This window comes from Lithobates pipiens, unplaced genomic scaffold, assembly GCF_037356315.1.
Source record: "Lithobates pipiens isolate NorthernLeopardFrog02 unplaced genomic scaffold, aLitPip1_a1.2 Scaffold_27, whole genome shotgun sequence".
NCBI classification, from domain to species: Eukaryota; Metazoa; Chordata; class Amphibia; order Anura; family Ranidae; genus Lithobates; species Lithobates pipiens.
In genome coordinates, this window is record NW_027507788.1 from 109,144,477 (window position 1) to 109,168,202 (window position 23,726).

The 23,726-nt window shown below is 44.7% G+C and overlaps 1 protein-coding gene across 1 annotated transcript; it reads right to left on the reverse strand.

Annotated features, from left to right (window-relative positions):
• Nucleotides 1-14,029: 14,029 nt before the first annotated feature.
• On the reverse strand, nt 14,030-22,417 carry LOC143933210 (uncharacterized). The gene is made up of 4 exons (XM_077456119.1): nt 22,310-22,417; nt 21,171-21,327; nt 20,031-20,187; nt 14,030-14,152 (listed from the first exon to the last, which is right to left on the reverse strand). Exons 2-4 carry the CDS (start codon nt 21,291-21,293, stop codon nt 14,115-14,117), a joined length of 318 nt encoding a protein of 105 aa, XP_077312245.1. The 5' UTR covers nt 21,294-21,327; nt 22,310-22,417; the 3' UTR covers nt 14,030-14,114.
• Nucleotides 22,418-23,726: the final 1,309 nt, after the last annotated feature.

The window sequence follows — 23,726 nt, forward strand, 5'->3', positions numbered from 1 at the left end:
GCAAAATATTTTAATAAAAAACACTTATATTCGCAGGAGACACAATCTGACAATGTCACTCGGTCAGCTCCCAATACAGTAATGTTTTCAAACAACTGAAGTCCGGTTTGAACCGATTTGCAGCTCACTTTGACATCACACACCTCATACCAGCCTCCACATTTAAGGCTTGGAAACTGATAGATTTTATATTTAATTAAACGATACTATGGTCATTTTAGTGAATGGCTATACTGGGCATAATTCTCAGTATCTGTTCTTATTCTGTATGCATGGACTCTCCACAGTACCACTTCTCTTGTCCTGTATGCTGGGTGTTTTTTTCAGTACCATACTTACCTAGGTGGATGTTGTATCTGCCCCTCGGCGCCTCTACACTGCGAACCAATCGATCGACCACTGCCGATCGCTCAGCGACTCCTTTTCTGGAGTAATGCTCTGGAGTGCTCACCTGAGAGATGGTGGTTCAATAAGGATAAAGCGACTCCTTTTCGGTAGTAATGGTCTGGAGTGCTCACCTGAGAGGTGGTGATTCAATCAGGATAAAGCGACTCCTTTTCGGAAGTAGTGGTCTGGAGTGCTCACCTGAGAGGTGGTGATTCAATCAGGATGAAGCTACTCCTTTTCGGTAGTAGTGGTCTGGAGTGCTCACCTGAGAGGTGGTGGTTCAATCAGGATAAAGCAACTCCTTTAGGGTAGTAATGGTCTGGAGTGCTCACCTGAGAGGTGATTGCTCAATCAGGATGAAGCAACTCCTTTTCAGTAGTAATGGTCTGAAGTATATTTTTTTCTAAGCATTTTCTACTTTTAGCAGAAAATAAGAAAAAATATAGATACTGGTATGCATACCCCATGATATTTTCAGGGCACCTGGAAAGAAGGGTGTTACACTATGGTGGGTGTTGTTCAGCATACCTGTCTCCGGGGGAGAGCGACCCCGGTTTTCTGCCTCCTTCTGTCTCCTCTGAAGTTGTTCTGTGAGCAATTTGAGCCTCTCCGCCTTCCTCACGGGATCGCCTTCCACGGGACCGACGTCATGATGGCATGGTGGTGGTGACTGATGCCGGTGTACCTGAAAAAAATAAAAATGTTTAATAGAGATAATAATAATAATAATAGCAATATATACAATAATAATACCATAGCAAAATATTTTAATAAAAAACACTTATATTCGCAGGAGACACAATCTGACAATGTCACTCGGTCAGCTCCCAATACAGTAATGTTTTCAAACAACTGAAGTCCGGTTTGAACCGATTTGCAGCTCGCTGTGACATCACACACCTCATACCAGCCACCACATTTCAGGCTTGGAAACTGATAGATTTTATATTTAATTAAACGATACTATGGTCATTTTAGTGAATGGCTATACTGGGCATAATTCTCAGTATCTGTTCTTATTCTGTATGCATGGACTCTCCACAGTACCACTTCTCTTGTCCTGTATGCTGGGTGTTTTTTTCAGTACCATACTTACCTAGGTGGATGTTGTATCTACCCATCGGCGCCTCTACACTGAGAACCAATCGATCAACCACTGCCGATCGCTCAGCGACTCCTTTTCTGGAGTAATTCTCTGGAGTGCTCCCCTGAGAGATGGTGGTTCAATCAGGAGAAAGCGACTCCTTTTCGGTAGTAATGGTCTGGAGTGCTCACCTGAGAGGTGGTGATTCAATCAGGATAAAGCGACTCCTTTTCGGAAGTAGTGGTCTGGAGTGCTCACCTGAGAGGTGGTGATTCAATCAGGATGAAGCGACTCCTTTTCGGTAGTAGTGGTCTGGAGTGCTCACCTGAGAGGTGGTGGTTCAATCAGGATAAAGCAACTCCTTTAGGGTAGTAATGGTCTGGAGTGCTCACCTGAGAGGTGATGGCTCATTCAGGATGAAGCAACTCCTTTTCAGTAGTAATGGTCTGAAGTATATTTTTTTCTAAGCATTTTCTACTTTTAGCAGAAAATAAGAAAAAATATAGATACTGGTATGCATACCCCATGATATTTTCAGGGCACCTGGAAAGAAGGGTGTTACACTATGGTGGGTGTTGTTCAGCATACCTGTCTCCGGGGGAGAGCGGCCCTGGTTTTCTGCCTTCTTCTGTCTCCTCTGAAGTTGTTCTGTGAGCAATTTGAGCCTCTCCGCCTTCCTCACGGGATCGCCTTCCACGGGACCGACGTCATGATGGCATGGTGGTGGTGACTGATGCCGGTGTACCTGAAAAAAATAAAAATGTTTAATAGAGATAATAATAATAATAGCAATATATACAATAATAATACCATAGCAAAATATTTTAATAAAAACACTTATATTCGCAGGAGACACAATCTGACAATGTCACTCGGTCAGCTCCCAATACAGTAATGTTTTCAAACAACTGAAGTCCGGTTTGAACCGATTTGCAGCTCGCTGTGACATCACACACCTCATACCAGCCACCAAATTTCAGGCTTGGAAACTGATAGATTTTATATTTAATTAAACGATACTATGGTCATTTTAGTGAATGGCTATACTGGGCATAATTCTCAGTATCTGTTCTTATTCTGTATGCATGGACTCTCCACAGTACCACTTCTCTTGTCCTGTATGCTGGGTGTTTTTTCAGTACCATACTTACCTAGGTGGATGTTGTATCTGCCCCTCGGCGCCTCTACACTGCGAACCAATCGATCAACCACTGCCGATCGCTCAGCGACTCCTTTTCTGGAGTAATGCTCTGGAGTGCTCACCTGAGAGATGGGGGTTCAATCAGGATAAAGCGACTCCTTTTCGGTAGTAGTGGTCTGGAGTGCTCACCTGAGAGGTGGTGATTCAATCAGGATAAAGCGACTCCTTTTCGGAAGTAGTGGTCTGGAGTGCTCACCTGAGAGGTGGTGATTCAATCAGGATGAAGCGACTCCTTTTCGGTAGTAGTGGTCTGGAGTGCTCACCTGAGAGGTGGTGGTTCAATCAGGATAAAGCAACTCCTTTAGGGTAGTAATGGTCTGGAGTGCTCACCTGAGAGGTGGTGGCTCAATCAGGATGAAGCAACTCCTTTTCAGTAGTAATGGTCTGAAATATATTTTTTTCTAAGCATTTTCTACTTTTAGCAGAAAATAACAAAAAATATAGATACTGGTATGCATACCCCATGATGTTTTCAGGGCACCTGGAAAGAAGGGTGTTAACACTATGGTGGGTGTTGTTCAGTATACCTGTCTCCGGGGAGAGCGGCTCCAGTTTCCTGCCTCCTTCTGTCTCCTCTGAAGTTGTTCTGTGAGCAATTTGAGCCTCTCCGCCTTCCTGACGGGATCGCCTTCCATGGGACCGACGTCATGATGGCATGGTGGTGATGACTGATGCCGGTGTACCTGAAAAAAATAAAAATGTTTAATAGAGATAATAATAACAATAGCAATATATACAATAATAATACGATAGCAAAATATTTTAATAAAAACATTATATTCGCAGGAGACACAATCTGACAATGTCACTCGGTCAGCTCCCAATACATTAATGTTTTCAAACAACTGAAGTCTGGTTTGAATCGATTTGCAGCTCACTGTGACATCATACACCTCATACCAGCCACCACATTTCAGGCTTGGAAACTGATAGATTTTAAATTTAATTAAACGATACTATGGTCACTTTAGTGACTGGGTATACTGGGCATAATTCTCAGTATCTGTTCTTATTCTGTATGCATGGACTCTCCACAGTACCACTTCTCTTGTCCTGTATGCTGGGTGTTTTTTTCAGTACCATACTTACCTAGGTGGATGTTGTATCTGCCCCTCAGCGCCTCTACACTGTGAACCAATCGATCAAACACTGCCGATCGCTCAGCGACTCCTTTTCTGGAGTAATGCTCTGGAGTGCTCACTTGAGAGGTGGTGGTTCAATCAGGATAAAGCGACTCCTTTAGGGTAGTAATGGTCTGGAGTGCTCACCTGAGAGGTGGTGGTTCAATCAGGATAAAGCGACTCCTTTTCGGTAGTAATGCTCTGGAGTGCTCACCTGAGAGATGGTGGTTCAATCAGGATAATGCGACTCCTTTTCGGTAGTAATGGTCTGGAGTGCTCATCTGAGAGGTGGTGGTTCAATCAGGATAAAGCAACTCCTTTAGGGTAGTAATGGTCTGGAGTGCTCACCTAAGAGGTGGTGATTCAATCAGGATGAAGCGACTCCTTTTCAGTAGTAGTGGTCTGGAGTGCTCACCTGAGAGGTGGTGGTTCAATCAGGATAAAGAAACTCCTTTAGGGTAGTAATGGTCTGGAGTGCTCACCTGAGAGGTGGTGGCTCAATCAGGATGAAGCGACTCCTTTTCATTAGTAATGGCCTGAAGTATATTTTTTTCTAAGCATTTTCTACTTTTAGCAGAAAATAAGAAAAAATATAGATACTGGTATGCATACCCCAAGATGTTTTCAGGGCACCTGGAAAGAAGGGTGTTACACTATGGTGGGTGTTGTTCAGCATACCTGTCTCCGGGGGAGCGCGGCTCTGGTTTTCTGCCTCCTCCTGTCTCCTCCGAAGTTGTTCTGTGAGCAATTTGAGCCTCTCCGCCTTCCTGACGGGATCGCCTTCCATGGGACTAACGTCATGATGGCATGGTGGTGGTGACTGATGCCAGTGTACCTGTAAAAATAAAAATGTTTAATAGCGATAATAATAATAATAGCAATATATACAATAATAATACGATAGCAAAATATTTTAATAAAAAACACTTATATTCGCAGGAGACACAATCTGACAATGTCACTCAGTCAGCTCCCAATACAGTAATGTTTTCAAACAACTGAAGTCCGGTTTGAACCGATTTGCAGCTCACTGATACATCACACACCTCATACCAGCCGCCACATTTTAGGCTTGGAAACTGATAGATTTTATATTTAATTAAACGATACTATGGTTATTTTAGTGACTGGGTATACTGAGTATAATTCTCAGTATCTGTTCTTATTCAGTATGCATGGACTCTCCACAGTACCACTTCTCTTGTCCTCTATGCTGGGTGTATTTTTCAGTACCATACTTACCTAGGTGGATGTTGTATCTGCCACTCGGCGCCTCTACACTGAGAACCAATCGATCAAACACTGCCGATCGCTCAGCGACTCTTTCTGGAGTAATGCTCTGGAGTGCTCACCTGAGAGATGGTGGTTCAATCAGGATAAAGCGACTCCTTTTCGGTAGAAATGCTCTGGAGTGCTCACCTGAGAGATGGTGGTTCAATCAGGATAAAGCGACTCCTTTTCAGTAGTAATGGTCTGGAGTGCTCATCTGAGAGGTGGTGGTTCAATCAGGATAAAGCAACTCCTTTAGGGTAGTAATGGTCTGGAGTGCTCACCTAAGAGGTGGTGATTCAATCAGGATGAAGCGACTCCTTTTCAGTAGTAGTGGTCTGGAGTGCTCACCTGAGAGGTGGTGGTTCAATCAGGATAAAGAAACTTCTTTAGGGTAGTAATGGTCTGGAGTGCTCACCTGAGAGGTGGTGGCTCAATCAGGATGAAGCGACTCCCTTTCAGTAGTAATGGTCTGAAGTATATTTTTTTCTAAGCATTTTCTACTTTTAGCAGAAAATAACGAAAAATATAGATACTGGTATGCATACCCCATGATGTTTTCAGGGCACCTGGAAAGAAGGGTGTTACACTATGGTGGGTGTTGTTCAGCCTACCTGTCTCCGGGGGAGAGCGGCTCCGGTATTCTGCCTCCTCCTGTCTCCTCCGAAGTTGTTCTGTGAGCAATTTGAGCCTCTCCACCTTCCTGACGGGATCGCCTTCCACAGGACCGACGTCATGATGGCATGGTGGTGGTGACTGATGCCGGTGTACCTGAAAAAAATAAAAATGTTTAATAGAGATAATAATAATAATAGCAATATATACAATAATAATACCATAGCAAAATATTTTAATAAAAAACACTTATATTCGCAGGAGACACAATCTGACAATGTCACTCGGTCAGCTCCCAATACAGTAATGTTTTCAAACAACTGAAGTCCGGTTTGAACCGATTTGCAGCTCACTTTGACATCACACACCTCATACCAGCCTCCACATTTAAGGCTTGGAAACTGATAGATTTTATATTTAATTAAACGATACTATGGTCATTTTAGTGAATGGCTATACTGGGCATAATTCTCAGTATCTGTTCTTATTCTGTATGCATGGACTCTCCACAGTACCACTTCTCTTGTCCTGTATGCTGGGTGTTTTTTTCAGTACCATACTTACCTAGGTGGATGTTGTATCTGCCCCTCGGCGCCTCTACACTGCGAACCAATCGATCGACCACTGCCGATCGCTCAGCCACTCCTTTTCTGGAGTAATGCTCTGGAGTGCTCACCTGAGAGATGGTGGTTCAATAAGGATAAAGCGACTCCTTTTCGGTAGTAATGGTCTGGAGTGCTCACCTGAGAGGTGGTGATTCAATCAGGATAAAGCGACTCCTTTTCGGAAGTAGTGGTCTGGAGTGCTCACCTGAGAGGTGGTGATTCAATCAGGATGAAGCGACTCCTTTTCGGTAGTAGTGGTCTGGAGTGCTCACCTGAGAGGTGGTGGTTCAATCAGGATAAAGCAACTCCTTTAGGGTAGTAATGGTCTGGAGTGCTCACCTGAGAGGTGATGGCTCAATCAGGATGAAGCAACTCCTTTTCAGTAGTAATGGTCTGAAGTATATTTTTTTCTAAGCATTTTCTACTTTTAGCAGAAAATAAGAAAAAATATAGATACTGGTATGCATACCCCATGATATTTTCAGGGCACCTGGAAAGAAGGGTGTTACACTATGGTGGGTGTTGTTCAGCATACCTGTCTCCGGGGGAGAGCGACCCCGGTTTTCTGCCTCCTTCTGTCTCCTCTGAAGTTGTTCTGTGAGCAATTTGAGCCTCTCCGCCTTCCTCACGGGATCGCCTTCCACGGGACCGACGTCATGATGGCATGGTGGTGGTGACTGATGCCGGTGTACCTGAAAAAAATAAAAATGTTTAATAGAGATAATAATAATAATAATAGCAATATATACAATAATAATACCATAGCAAAATATTTTAATAAAAAACACTTATATTCGCAGGAGACACAATCTGACAATGTCACTCGGTCAGCTCCCAATACAGTAATGTTTTCAAACAACTGAAGTCCGGTTTGAACCGATTTGCAGCTCGCTGTGACATCACACACCTCATACCAGCCACCACATTTCAGGCTTGGAAACTGATAGATTTTATATTTAATTAAACGATACTATGGTCATTTTAGTGAATGGCTATACTGGGCATAATTCTCAGTATCTGTTCTTATTCTGTATGCATGGACTCTCCACAGTACCACTTCTCTTGTCCTGTATGCTGGGTGTTTTTTTCAGTACCATACTTACCTAGGTGGATGTTGTATCTGCCCCTCGGCGCCTCTACACTGCGAACCAACCGATCAACCACTGCCGATCGCTCAGCGACTCCTTTTCTGGAGTAATGCTCTGGAGTGCTCACCTGAGAGATGGGGGTTCAATCAGGATAAAGCGACTCCTTTTCGGTAGTAGTGGTCTGGAGTGCTCACCTGAGAGGTGGTGATTCAATCAGGATAAAGCAACTCCTTTTCGGAAGTAGTGGTCTGGAGTGCTCACCTGAGAGGTGGTGATTCAATCAGGATGAAGCGACTCCTTTTCGGTAGTAGTGGTCTGGAGTGCTCACCTGAGAGGTGGTGGTTCAATCAGGATAAAGCAACTCCTTTAGGGTAGTAATGGTCTGGAGTGCTCACCTGAGAGGTGATGGCTCAATCAGGATGAAGCAACTCCTTTTCAGTAGTAATGGTCTGAAGTATATTTTTTTCTAAGCATTTTCTACTTTTAGCAGAAAATAAGAAAAAATATAGATACTGGTATGCATACCCCATGATATTTTCAGGGCACCTGGAAAGAAGGGTGTTACACTATGGTGGGTGTTGTTCAGCATACCTGTCTCCGGGGGAGAGCGACCCCGGTTTTCTGCCTCCTTCTGTCTCCTCTGAAGTTGTTCTGTGAGCAATTTGAGCCTCTCCGCCTTCCTCACGGGATCGCCTTCCACGGGACCGACGTCATGATGGCATGGTGGTGGTGACTGATGCCGGTGTACCTGAAAAAAATAAAAATGTTTAATAGAGATAATAATAATAATAATAGCAATATATACAATAATAATACCATAGCAAAATATTTTAATAAAAAACACTTATATTCGCAGGAGACACAATCTGACAATGTCACTCGGTCAGCTCCCAATACAGTAATGTTTTCAAACAACTGAAGTCCGGTTTGAACCGATTTGCAGCTCGCTGTGACATCACACACCTCATACCAGCCACCACATTTCAGGCTTGGAAACTGATAGATTTTATATTTAATTAAACGATACTATGGTCATTTTAGTGAATGGCTATACTGGGCATAATTCTCAGTATCTGTTCTTATTCTGTATGCATGGACTCTCCACAGTACCACTTCTCTTGTCCTGTATGCTGGGTGTTTTTTTCAGTACCATACTTACCTAGGTGGATGTTGTATCTGCCCCTCGGCGCCTCTACACTGCGAACCAACCGATCAACCACTGCCGATCGCTCAGCGACTCCTTTTCTGGAGTAATGCTCTGGAGTGCTCACCTGAGAGATGGGGGTTCAATCAGGATAAAGCGACTCCTTTTCGGTAGTAGTGGTCTGGAGTGCTCACCTGAGAGGTGGTGATTCAATCAGGATAAAGCAACTCCTTTTCGGAAGTAGTGGTCTGGAGTGCTCACCTGAGAGGTGGTGATTCAATCAGGATGAAGCGACTCCTTTTCGGTAGTAGTGGTCTGGAGTGCTCACCTGAGAGGTGGTGGTTCAATCAGGATAAAGCAACTCCTTTAGGGTAGTAATGGTCTGGAGTGCTCACCTGAGAGGTGATGGCTCAATCAGGATGAAGCAACTCCTTTTCAGTAGTAATGGTCTGAAGTATATTTTTTTCTAAGCATTTTCTACTTTTAGCAGAAAATAAGAAAAAATATAGATACTGGTATGCATACCCCATGATATTTTCAGGGCACCTGGAAAGAAGGGTGTTACACTATGGTGGGTGTTGTTCAGCATACCTGTCTCCGGGGGAGAGCGACCCCGGTTTTCTGCCTCCTTCTGTCTCCTCTGAAGTTGTTCTGTGAGCAATTTGAGCCTCTCCGCCTTCCTCACGGGATCGCCTTCCACGGGACCGACGTCATGATGGCATGGTGGTGGTGACTGATGCCGGTGTACCTGAAAAAAATAAAAATGTTTAATAGAGATAATAATAATAATAATAGCAATATATACAATAATAATACCATAGCAAAATATTTTAATAAAAAACACTTATATTCGCAGGAGACACAATCTGACAATGTCACTCGGTCAGCTCCCAATACAGTAATGTTTTCAAACAACTGAAGTCCGGTTTGAACCGATTTGCAGCTCGCTGTGACATCACACACCTCATACCAGCCACCACATTTCAGGCTTGGAAACTGATAGATTTTATATTTAATTAAACGATACTATGGTCATTTTAGTGAATGGCTATACTGGGCATAATTCTCAGTATCTGTTCTTATTCTGTATGCATGGACTCTCCACAGTACCACTTCTCTTGTCCTGTATGCTGGGTGTTTTTTTCAGTACCATACTTACCTAGGTGGATGTTGTATCTGCCCCTCGGCGCCTCTACACTGCGAACCAACCGATCAACCACTGCCGATCGCTCAGCGACTCCTTTTCTGGAGTAATGCTCTGGAGTGCTCACCTGAGAGATGGGGGTTCAATCAGGATAAAGCGACTCCTTTTCGGTAGTAGTGGTCTGGAGTGCTCACCTGAGAGGTGGTGATTCAATCAGGATAAAGCGACTCCTTTTCGGAAGTAGTGGTCTGGAGTGCTCACCTGAGAGGTGGTGATTCAATCAGGATGAAGCGACTCCTTTTCGGTAGTAGTGGTCTGGAGTGCTCACCTGAGAGGTGGTGGTTCAATCAGGATAAAGCAACTCCTTTAGGGTAGTAATGGTCTGGAGTGCTCACCTGAGAGGTGGTGGCTCAATCAGGATGAAGCAACTCCTTTTCAGTAGTAGTAGTCTGGAGTGCTCACCTGAGAGGTGGTGGTTCAATCAGGATAAAGAAACTCCTTTAGGGTAGTAATGGTCTGGAGTGCTCACCTGAGAGGTGGTGGCTCAATCAGGATGAAGCGACTCCTTTTCATTAGTAATGGTCTGAAGTATATTTTTTTCTAAGCATTTTCTACTTTTAGCAGAAAATAAGAAAAAATATAGATACTGGTATGCATACCCCAAGATGTTTTCAGGGCACCTGGAAAGAAGGGTGTTACACTATGGTGGGTGTTGTTCAGCATACCTGTCTCCGGGGGAGCGCGGCTCTGGTTTTCTGCCTCCTCCTGTCTCCTCCAAAGTTGTTCTGTGAGCAATTTGAGCCTCTCCGCCTTCCTGACGGGATCGCCTTCCATGGGACTAACGTCATGATGGCATGGTGGTGGTGACTGATGCCAGTGTACCTGTAAAAATAAAAATGTTTAATAGCGATAATAATAATAATAGCAATATATACAATAATAATACGATAGCAAAATATTTTAATAAAAAACACTTATATTCGCAGGAGACACAATCTGACAATGTCACTCAGTCAGCTCCCAATACAGTAATGTTTTCAAACAACTGAAGTCCGGTTTGAACCGATTTGCAGCTCACTGATACATCACACACCTCATACCAGCCGCCACATTTTAGGCTTGGAAACTGATAGATTTTATATTTAATTAAACGATACTATGGTTATTTTAGTGACTGGGTATACTGAGTATAATTCTCAGTATCTGTTCTTATTCTGTATGCATGGACTCTCCACAGTACCACTTCTCTTGTCCTCTATGCTGGGTGTATTTTTCAGTACCATACTTACCTAGGTGGATGTTGTATCTGCCACTCGGCGCCTCTACACTGAGAACCAATCGATCAAACACTGCCGATCGCTCAGCGACTCTATCTGGAGTAATGCTCTGGAGTGCTCACCTGAGAGATGGTGGTTCAATCAGGATAAAGCGACTCCTTTTCGGTAGAAATGCTCTGGAGTGCTCACCTGAGAGATGGTGGTTCAATCAGGATAAAGCGACTCCTTTTCAGTAGTAATGGTCTGGAGTGCTCATCTGAGAGGTGGTGGTTCAATCAGGATAAAGCAACTCCTTTAGGGTAGTAATGGTCTGGAGTGCTCACCTAAGAGGTGGTGATTCAATCAGGATGAAGCGACTCCTTTTCAGTAGTAGTGGTCTGGAGTGCTCACCTGAGAGGTGGTGGTTCAATCAGGATAAAGAAACTTCTTTAGGGTAGTAATGGTCTGGAGTGCTCACCTGAGAGGTGGTGGCTCAATCAGGATGAAGCGACTCCCTTTCAGTAGTAATGGTCTGAAGTATATTTTTTTCTAAGCATTTTCTACTTTTAGCAGAAAATAACGGAAAATATAGATACTGGTATGCATACCCCATGATGTTTTCAGGGCACCTGGAAAGAAGGGTGTTACACTATGGTGGGTGTTGTTCAGCCTACCTGTCTCCGGGGGAGAGCGGCTCCGGTATTCTGCCTCCTCCTGTCTCCTCCAAAGTTGTTCTGTGAGCAATTTGAGCCTCTCCACCTTCCTGACGGGATCGCGTTCCACAGGACCGACGTCATGATGGCATGGTGGTGGTGACTGATGCCGGTGTACCTGAAAAAAATAAAAATGTTTAATAGAGATAATAATAATAGCAATATATACAATAATAATACGATAGCAAAATATTTTAATAAAAAACATTATATTCGCAGGAGACACAATCTGACAATGTCACTCGGTCAGCTCCCAATACAGTAATGTTTTCAGACAACTGAAGACCGGTTTGAACCAATTTGCAGCTCACTGTGACATCACACACCTCATACCAGCCGCCACATTTGAGGCTTGGAAACTGATAGATTTTATATTTAATTAAACGATACTATGGTCATTTTATTAACTGGGTATACTGGGCATAATTCTCAGTATCTGTTCTAATTCTGTATGCATGGACTCTCCACAGTACCACTTCTCTTGTCCTGTATGCTGGGTGTTTTTTTCAGTACCATACTTACCTAGGTGGATGTTGTATCTGCCCCTCGGCGCCTCTACACTGAGAACCAATCGATCAAACACTGTCGATCGCTCAGCGACTCCTTTTCTGGAGTAATGCTCTGGAGTGCTCACCTGAGAGATGGTGGTTCAATCAGGATAAAGCGACTCCTTTTCGGTAGTAATGCTCTGGAGTGCTCACCTGAGAGATGGTGGTTCAATCAGGATAAAGCGACTCCTTTTTGGTAGTAATGGTCTGAAGTGCTCATCTGAGAGGTGGTGGTTCAATCAGGATAAAGCAACTCCTTTAGGGTAGTAATGGTCTGGAGTGCTCACCTGAGAGGTGGTGATTCAATCAGGATGAAGCGACTCCTTTTCAGTAGTAGTGGTCTGGAGTGCTCACCTGAGAGGTGGTAGTTCAATCAGGATAAAGAAACTCCTTCAGGGTAGTAATGGTCTGGAGTGCTCACCTGAGAGGTGGTGGCTCAATCAGGATGAAGCGACTCCCTTTCAGTAGTAATGGTCTGAAGTATATTTTTTTCTAAGCATTTTCTACTTTTAGCAGAAAATAACGAAAAATATAGATACTGGTATGCATACCCCATGATGTTTTCAGGGCACCTGGAAAGAAGGGTGTTACACTATGGTGGGTGTTGTTCAGCCTACCTGTCTGCGGGGGAGAGCGGCTCTGGTATTCTACCTCCTCCTGTCTCCTCCGAAGTTGTTCTGTGAGCAATTTGAGCCTCTCCACCTTCCTGACGGGATCGCCTTCCACAGGACCGACGTCATGATGGCATGGTGGTGGTGACTGATGCCGGTGTACCTGAAAAAAATAAAAATGTTTAATAGAGATAATAATAATAGCAATTTATACAATAATAATACGATAGCAAAATATTTTAATAAAAAACACTTATATTCGCAGGAGACACAATCTGACAATGTCACTTGGTCAGCTCCCAATACAGTAATGTTTTCAGACAACTGAAGTCCGGTTTGAACCGATTTGCAGCTCACTGTGACATCACACACCTCATACCAGCCGCCACATTTTAGGCTTGGAAACTGATAGATTTTATATTTAATTAAACGATACTATGGTTATTTTAGTGACTGGGTATACTGAGTATAATTCTCAGTATCTGTTCTTATTCTGTATGCATGGACTCTCCACAGTACCACTTCTCTTGTCCTCTATGCTGGGTGTATTTTTCAGTACCATACTTACCTAGGTGGATGTTGTATCTGCCACTCGGCGCCTCTACACTGAGAACCAATGGATCAAACACTGCCGATCGCTCAGCGACTCTTTCTGGAGTAATGCTCTGGAGTGCTCACCTGAGAGATGGTGGTTCAATCAGGATAAAGCGACTCCTTTTCGGTAGAAATGCTCTGGAGTGCTCACCTGAGAGATGGTGGTTCAATCAGGATAAAGCGACTCCTTTTCAGTAGTAATGGTCTGGAGTGCTCATCTGAGAGGTGGTGGTTCAATCAGGATAAAGCAACTCCTTTAGGGTAGTAATGGTCTGGAGTGCTCACCTAAGAGGTGGTGATTCAATCAGGATGAAGCGACTCCTTTTCAGTAGTAGTGGTCTGGAGTGCTCACCTGAGAGGTGGTGGTTCAATCAGGATAAAGAAACTTCTTTAGGGTAGTAATGGTCTGGAGTGCTCACCTGAGAGGTGGTGGCTTAATCAGGATGAAGCGACTCCCTTTCAGTAGTAATGGTCTGAAGTATATTTTTTTCTAAGCATTTTCTACTTTTAGCAGAAAATAACAAAAAATATAGATACTGGTATGCATACCCCATGATGTTTTCAGGGCACCTGGAAAGAAGGGTGTTACACTATGGTGGGTGTTGTTCAGCCTACCTGTCTGCGCGGGAGAGCGGCTCTGGTATTCTACCTCCTCCTGTCTCCTCCGAAGTTGTTCTGTGAGCAATTTGAGCCTCTCCACCTTCCTGACGGGATCGCCTTCCACAGGACCGACGTCATGATGGCATGGTGGTGGTGACTGATGCCGGTGTACCTGAAAAAAATAAAAATGTTTAATAGAGATAATAATAATAGCAATTTATACAATAATAATACGATAGCAAAATATTTTAATAAAAAACACTTATATTCGCAGGAGACACAATCTGACAATGTCACTCGGTCAGCTCCCAATACAGTAATGTTTTCAGACAACTGAAGTCCGGTTTGAACCGATTTGCAGCTCACTGTGACATCACACACCTCATACCAGCCGCCACATTTCAGGCTTGGAAACTGATATATTTTATATTTAATTAAACGATACTATGGTCATTTTAGTGACTGGGTATACTGGGCATAATTCTCAGTATCTGTTCTAATTCTGTATGCATGGACTCCCCACAGTACCACTTCTCTTGTCCTGTATGCTGGGTGTTTTTTTCAGTACCATACTTACCTAGGTGGATGTTGTATCTGCCCCTCGGCGCCTCTACACTGAGAACCAATCGATCAAACAATGTCTATCGCTCAGCGACTCCTTTTCTGGAGTAATGCTCTGGAGTGCTCACCTGAGAGATGGTGGTTCAATCAGGATAAAGCGACTCCTTTTCGGTAGTAATGGTCTGGAGTGCTTACCTGAGAGGTGGTGGTTCAATCAGGATAAAGCGACTCCTTTTCGGAAGTAGTGGTCTGGAGTGCTCACCTGAGAGGTGGTGATTCAATCAGGATGAAGCGACTCCTTTTCAGTAGTAGTGGTTTGGAGTGCTCATCTGAGAGGTGGTGGTTCAATCAGGATAAAGCAACTCCTTTAGGGTATTAATGGTCTGGAGTGCTCACCTCGGTCAGCTCCCAATACAGTAATGTTTTCAAACAACTGAAATCCGGTTTGAACCGATTTGCAGCTCACTGTGACATCACACACCTCATACCAGCCACCACATTTCAGGCTTGGAAACTGATAGATTTTATATTTAACCACTTGAGATTTGCGCTATAGACAAATGACGGCTACAGCGCGGATCTCAAGTTTCGGGACGACGTCTATTGACGTCGTCCCCTTTAAGGGCTCCCCGCGCGCTCCTGGGAGCGCGCATCGGGGAAAATCTGTGTTGGCAGTGTCCCCTGGACACAGCCAATTACATATCGCTGTAAACGGCCAATCACAGCGGCCGTTTACAGCGCGATCGCCGCCTCCAATGGGTGATGATCTCAAATGTAAACAAATGAGATCATCACCCATTGCCGAATCTGTCTCCTCACACAGCGATAGCGTGTGAGGAGAGAGATACTGTGAGTGAGCAAAAAAAAAAGTCTTTTGTGCCATCTGTGCCCATATTTACCTTGCCAATGCCCAGATCTACCCTGCCAGTGCCCAAATCTACCCCACCAGTGCCCAGATCTACCCCGCCAGTGCCCATCTCTACCCCACCTGTGCCCACCTGTGCCCACCTGTGGCCACCTGTGCCCACCTGTGCACCGCCAGTGCCCACCTGTGCACCGCCAGTGCCCCATCTGTGCACCGCCAGTGCCCGCCAGTGCCAATCGGTGCCCATCTGTACCAATCGGTGCCCACCTGTGCCGCCTCAGCAGTGCCCATCTGTGCCGCCTCAGCAGTGCCCATCTGTGCCGCCTCAGCAGTGCCCATCTGTGCCCATCTGCTGCCTCATCAGTGCACATCTGCAATAAATCTGCACATCTGTGCAATAAATCAGTGCACATCTGTGCCGACCCATCAGTGCCCATCTGCCGACTCAGCAGTGCCCATCTGTGCCGACTCAGCAGTGCCCATCTGTGCCGACTCAGCAGTGCCCATCTGCCGCCTCAGCAGTGCCCATCTGTGCCCATCTGCCGCCTCAGCAGTGCACATCTGTGCAATAAATCAGTGCACATCTGTGCCACCTCAAAAGCACCCATCTGTGCCACCTCAAAAGCGCCCATCTGTGACACCTCAAAAGCGCCCATCTGTGCCACCTCAAAAGCGCCCATCTGTATAATCAGTGCACATCTGTGCCGACTCATCAGTGCACATCTGTGCCGACTCATCAGTGCCCATCTGTGCCACCTCTGTGCTGCTTCAACAGTACACATATGTGCCACCTCATCAATGCACATCTGTGCCACCTCATCAGTGCCCATCAGTGCTACCATGGCTAAACGAGTCTTTTCCGCTGAGGAGGCGTACCAAATTATTTCCACGGCCGACGAGAGCAACGGGGAGCTCTCCTCTTCAGATTCCTTTTCAGATTCGGATTCTGAAGCCGACATAAATTATGAGCCAGTCCTCAGCAGTGAAACACTGACTGAATCCGAGGAGGAAGATATCCGGCCCATCAAACAAAGGCGTTATAGTGAGGCAGTGCCGTCCACCAGCACCGCAGTGCCGTCCACCAGCACCGCAGTGCCGTCCACCAGCACCGCAGTGCCATCCACCAGCACCGCAGTGCCCCAGCAAGAAAGGCCAAGTACCAGTGGGGTGTCATCTCAGCCCCAAAGGGTTAGGAGCCATGCCGGCCTTCCCTATGCCCTTCAGAACCCCTTGTGGCTCCCTCCTAATTCAGGAGAGGCCAATTTTCCCCCTTTCACTGCCCAGCCAGGAGTCCAGGTGGACACGGAGAATTTTACCCCAATAGATTTTTTTAATTTAATTTTTACGGAGGATATGTTGTCGTCAATTGTGGCCCAGTGCAACCTGTATGCACAACAATTTATTTTGCAAAATCCAACCTCTTATTATGCCAGTCCTTACGAATGGAGAGACCTAACGGTGGAGGAGTTCAAGGTTTTTTTAGGCCTCACATTTAATATGGGACTCAACAAAAAAAATCAATTGCGTACCTACTGGTCAACCCACCCCCTCCACCACTCACCGCTCTTCTCCGCGGTAATGCCCAGAACCAGGTATCAGATGATCCTGAGGTTCTTACATTTCAGCGACAATTCCCAGTGCCTTCCACAAAATGATCCAAATTATGACCGCCTTTACAAAATTCGACCAATATTTAATTATTTTTCAGAAACATTCCCCAAATTGTTTACCCCGGACCAACACATATGTGTGGATGAGTCCCTTATTAAATTTAGCGGCAGGCTTAGAATGAAGCAATTTATGCCCAGCAAAAGGGCCCGCTATGGGGTGAAGGTCTACAAATTATGCGACCGAGCCACAGGGTACACATATTCATTCATAGTGTACGAAGGGAAGGACACCCAGCTGCAGCCCCCTAATTGTCCGGACTACTTGGGATCCAGCGGAAAAATTGTTTGGGACCTCATATACCCCTTATTGGATAAAGGCTACCACCTGTATGTAGATAACTTCTACACATCTCTGCCCCTGTTCCACAACCTTCACCGGAAGAAGACGCCAGCATGTGGCACCGTAAAAAGGAATCGGAAGGGCTTTCCTCAAAGTCTTGTGAATAAGAAGCTGCGAAAAGGAGAAACCGCAAGTCTGAGAAACAAGGAGGTTCTGGCAGTGAAGTGGAGGGAGAGAAGGGATGTGTATATGTTGTCTTCTATCCACAATGACACCTTCGTGGAAATCCCCAGAAGGAATGGCCCCGTAAAGAAACCCAAATGCATTTCCGAATACAATTTGATCATGGGGGGAGTCGACTTCAATGACCAAATGATGGAACCATATCTTGTCACAAGACGGACATACCATTGGTACAAAAAAGTAGCAATTTATTTTTTTCAATTGGCCATTTACAATTCCTATGTCATTTACCGCAACTCCACCCAAAACCCCAAACGTTTCTTTGGCTACCAGGAGGAAGTTTTCACTGCCCTTATTTTCCCAAACGGCCCACCAGAAAATATCCGATCAGACGTTGTTAGTCGACTCTCCGAGCGCCACTTTCCCGATAAAATCCCTCCCAAACCAACAGGCCAAAGACGTCAAAAAAGATGTAAGGTGTGTACCAGAGCAGGAGTCAGAAGAGACACATCTTATTATTGCGCACAATGTCCTTCCCAACCAGGCCTCTGCATAGGCGACTGTTTTCGGCGTTACCATACTTCAATAAATTTTTTGTGAAGTATGGTAAACATAATCCTCAGTTCCTGCCTTCATACACCTTCACACCCCTTATGCCACTGCCTGCTCTGTAACTGACCCTGGCTTGTTATTTGACCACAATATTTAATTAAACGATACTATGGTCATTTTAGTGACTGGGTATACTGGGCATAATTCTCAGTATCTGTTCTTATTCTGTATGCATGGACTCTCCACAGTACCACTTCTCTTGTCCTGTATGCTGGGTGTTTTTTTCAGTACCATACTTACCTAGGTGGATGTTGTATCTGCCCCTCGGCGCCTCTACACTGAGAACCAATCGATCAAACACTGCCGATCGCTCAGCAACTCCTTTTCTGGAGTAATGCTCTGGAGTGCTCACCTGAGAGATGGTGGTTCAATCAGGATAAAACGAGTCCTTTTCGGAAGTAGTGGTCTGGAGTGCTCACCTGAGAGATGGTGGTTCAATCAGGATAAAGCGACTCCTTTTCGGTAGTAGTGGTCTGGAGTGCTCACCTGAGAGGTGGTGGTTCAATCACGATAAAGCAACTCCTTTAGGATAGTAATGGTCTGGAGTGCTCACCTGAGAGGTGGTGGCTCAATCAGGATGAAGCAACTCCTTTTCAGTAGTAATGGTCTGAAGTATATTTTTTTCTAAGCATTTTCTACTTTTAGCAGAAAATAACAAAAAATATAGATACTGGTATGCATACCCCATGATGTTTTCAGGGCACCTGGAAAGAAGGGTGTTACACTATGGTGGGTGTTGTTCAGCATACCTGTCTCCGGGGGATAGCGGCTCCGGTTTTCTGCCTCATCCAAAGTTATTCTTTGAGCAATTTGAGCCTCTCCACCTTCCTGATGGGATCGCCTTCCACGGGACCGACGTCATGATGGCATGGTGGTGGTGACTGATGCCGGTGTACCTGAAAAAAATAAAAATGTTTAATAGAGATAATAATAATAATAGCAATATATACAATAACAATACGATAGCAAAATATTTTAATAAAAAACATTATATTCGCAGGAGACACAATCTGACAATGTCATTCGGTCAGCTCCCAATACAGTAATGTTTTCAAACAACTGAAGTCCGGTTTGAATCGATTTGCAGCTCACTGTGACATCATACACCTCATACCAGCTACCACATTTCAGGCTTGGAAACTGATATATTTTATATTTAATTAAACGATACTATGGTCATTTTAGTGACTGGGTATACTGGGCATAATTCTCAGTATCTGTTCTTATTCTGTATGCATGGACTCTCCACAGTGCCACTTCTCTTGTCCTGTATGCTGGGTGTTTTTTTCAGTACCATACTTACCTAGGTGGATGTTATATCTGCCCTTCGGCGCCTCTACACTGAGAACCAATCGATCAAACACTGCCGATCGCTCAGCGACTCCTTTTTTGGAGTAATGCTCTGGAGTGCTCACCTGAGAGATGGTGGTTCAATCAGGATAAAGCGACTCCTTTTCGGTAGTAATGGTCTGGAGTGCTCACCTGAGAGGTGGTGGTTCAATCAGGATAAAGCGACTCCTTTTCGGAAGTAGTGGTCTGGAGTGCTCACCTGAGAGGTGGTAATTCAATCAGGATGAAGCGACTCCTTTTCGGTAGTAGTGGTCTGGAGTGCTCACCTGAAAGGTGGTGGTTCAATCAGGATAAAGCAACTCCTTTAGGGTAGTAATGGTCTGGAGTGCTCACCTGAGAGGTGGTGGCTCAATCAGGATGAAACGACTCCTTTTCAGTAGTAATGGTCTGAAGTATATTTTTTTCTAAGCATTTTCTACTTTTAGCAGAAAATAACAAAAAATATAGATACTGGCATGCATACCTCATGATGTTTTCAGGGCACCTGGAAAGAAGGGTGTTACACTATGGTGGGTGTTGTTCAGCATACCTGTCTCCGGGGGAGAGCGGCTCCGGTTTTCTGCCTCCTCCTGTCTCCTCTGAAGTTGTTCTGTGAGCAATTTGAGCCTCTCCGCCTTCCTGACGGGATCGCCTTCCATGAGACCGACGTCATGATGGCATGGTGGTGGTGACTGATGCCGGTGTACCTGAAAAAAATAAAAATGTTTAATAGAGATAATAATAATAATAGCAATATATACAATAATAATACGATAGCAAAATATTTTAATAAAAAACATTATATTCGCAGGAGACACAATCTGACAAGGTCACTCGGTCAGCTCCCAATACAGTAATGTTTTCAAACAACTGAAGTCCGGTTTGAACCGATTTGCAGCTCACTGTGACATCACACACCTCATGCCAGCCGCCACATTTCAGGCTTGGAAACTGATATATTTTATATTTAATTAAACGATTCTATGGTCATTTTAGTGACTGGGTATACTGGGCATAATTCTCAGTATCTGTTCTTATTCTGTATGCATGGACTCTCCACAGTACCACTTCTCTTGTTCTGTATGCTGTGTGTTTTTTTCAGTACCATTCTTACCTAGGTGGATGTTGTATCTGCAGCTCAGCGCCTCTACACTGAGAACCAATCGATCAAACACTGCCGATCGCTCAGCGACTCCTTTTTTGGAGTAATGCTCTGGAGTGCTCACCTGAGAGATGGTGGTTCAATCAGGATAAAGCGACTCCTTTTCGGTAGTAATGGTCTGGAGTGCTCACCTGAGAGGTGGTGGTTCAATCAGGATAAAGCGACTCCTTTTCGGAAGTAGTGGTCTGGAGTGCTCACCTGAGAGGTGGTAATTCAATCAGGATGAAGCGACTCCTTTTCGGTAGTAGTGGTCTGGAGTGCTCACCTGAAAGGTGGTGGTTCAATCAGGATAAAACAACTCCTTTAGGGTAGTAATGGTCTGGAGTGCTCACCTGAGAGGTGGTGGCTCAATCAGGATGAAACGACTCCTTTTCAGTAGTAATGGTCTGAAGTATATTTTTTTCTAAGCATTTTCTACTTTTAGCAGAAAATAACAAAAAATATAGATACTGGCATGCATACCTCATGATGTTTTCAGGGCACCTGGAAAGAAGGGTGTTACACTATGGTGGGTGTTGTTCAGCATACCTGTCTCCGGGGGAGAGCGGCTCCGGTTTTCTGCCTCCTCCTGTCTCCTCTGAAGTTGTTCTGTGAGCAATTTGAGCCTCTCCGCCTTCCTGACGGGATCGCCTTCCATGAGACCGACGTCATGATGGCATGGTGGTGGTGACTGATGCCGGTGTACCTGAAAAAAATAAAAATGTTTAATAGAGATAATAATAATAATAGCAATATATACAATAATAATACGATAGCAAAATATTTTAATAAAAACCATTATATTCGCAGGAGACACAATCTGACAATGTCACTCGGTCAGCTCCCAATACAGTAATGTTTTCAAACAACTGAAGTCCGGTTTGAACCGATTTGCAGCTCACTGTGACATCATACACATCATACCAGCCATCACATTTCAGGCTTGGAATCTGATAGATTTTATATTTAATTAAACAATACTATGGTCATTTTAGTGACTGGCTATACTGGGCATAATTCTCAGTATCTGTTCTTATTCTGTATGCATGGACTCTCCACAGTACCACTTCTCTTGTCCTGTATGCTGGGTGTTTTTTCAGTACCATACTTACCTAGGTGGATGTTGTATCTGCCCCTCGGCGCCTCTACACTGAGAACCAATCGATCAAACACTGCCGATCGCTCAGCGACTCCTTTTCTGGAGTAATGCTCTGGAGTGCTCACCTGAGAGATGGTGGTCCAATCAGGATAAAGCGACTCCTTTTTGGTAGTAATGGTCTGGAGTGCTCACCTGAGAGGTGGCGGTTCAATCAGGATAAAGCGACTCCTTTTCGGAAGTAGTGGCCTGGAGTGCTCACCTGAGAGGTGGTGATTCAATCAGGATGAAGCGACTCCTTTTCGGTAGTAGTGGTCTGGAGTGCTCACCTGAGAGATGGTGGTTCAATCAGGATAAAGCAACTCCTTTAGGGTAGTAATGGTCTGGAGTGCTCACCTGAGAGGTGGTGGCTCAATCAGGATGAAGCGACTCCTTTTCAGTAGTAATGGTCTGAAGTATATTTTTTTCTAAGCATTTTCTACTTTTAGCAGAAAATAACAAAAAATATAGATACTGGTATGCATACCCCATGATGTTTTCAGGGCATCTGGAAAGAAGGGTGTTACACTATGATGGGTGTTGTTCAGCATACCTGTCTCCGGGGGAGAGCGGCTCCGGTTTTCTGCCTCCTCCTGTCTCCTCCGAAGTTGTTCTGTGAGCAATTTGAGCCTCTCCGTCTACCTGACGGGATCGCCTTCCATGGGACTGACGTCATGATGGCATGGTGGAGGTGACTGATGCCAATGTACCTGTAAAAATAAATATGTTTAATAGCGATAATAATAATAATAATAATAGCAATATATACAATAATAATACCATAGCAAAATATTTTAATAAAAAACATTAAATTCGCAGGAGACACAATCTGACAATGTCACTCGCTCAGCTCCCAATACAGTAATGTTTTTAAACAACTGAAGTCCGGTTTGAACCGATTTGCAGCTCACTGTGACATCACACACCTCATACCAGCCGCCACATTTCAGGCTTGGAAATTGATAGATTTTATATTTAATTAAACGATACTATGGTCATTTTAGTGACTGTGTATACTGGGCATAATTCTCAGTATCTGTTCTTATTTTGTATGCATGGGCTCTCCACAGTACCACTTCTCTTGTCCTGTATGCTGGGTGTTTTTTTCAGTACCATACTTACCTAGGTGGATGTTGTATCTGCCCCTCGGTGCCTCTACACTGAGAACCAATCGATCAACCACTGCCGATCGCTCAGCGACTCCTTTTCTGGAGTAATGCTCTGGAGTGCTCACCTGAGAGATGGTGGTTCAATCAGGATAAAGCGACTCCTTTTCGGTAGTAGTGGTCTGGAGTGCTCACCTTAGAGGTGGTGATTCAATCAGGATGAAGCGACTCCTTTTTGGTAGTTGTGGTCTGGAGTGCTCACCTGAGAGGTGGTGGTTCAATTAGGATAAAGCAACTCCTTTAGACCCCTTTCACACTGGGGCGTTTTTCAGGCGTTTTTCATGCGCTTTAGCGCTAAAAAATACGCCTGAAAGAAGCCACAACTGCAATCCCAATGTAAAAGCCCAAGTACTTTCACCCCGAGATCCCTTTCATACTGGGGCGTTTTTCAGGCGCTTCAGCGTTAAAAAATACGCCTGAAAGAAGCTGCAACTGCAATCCCAATGTAAACGCCCGAGTGCTTTCACACCAAGGCGCTGCGCTGGCAGGGCGTCAAAAAAAGTCCTGCAAGCAGCTTCTTTGCAGCGCTTTTGGAGCGGTGAATAAAGCGCCCCTTCCCATTGAAATCCATGGGAAGCGCCTGTAAAACGCCAGAAAAACGCCTGAAAAACGCTATTGGCAGCAGCGTTTTGTGGGCGCTTTTAACCCTTTATTTGGCCACTAGCAGGGGTTAAAAGCGCCCCAATAACGCTCGAAAAATGCTGGTAAAGCGCTGCTAGTTTAAGCGGCGCTTTACGAGCGTTTTTCGGGCGCTGACATTGTGAAAGGGTTCTTAAAGCACTTGGGCTTTCACATTGGGACTGC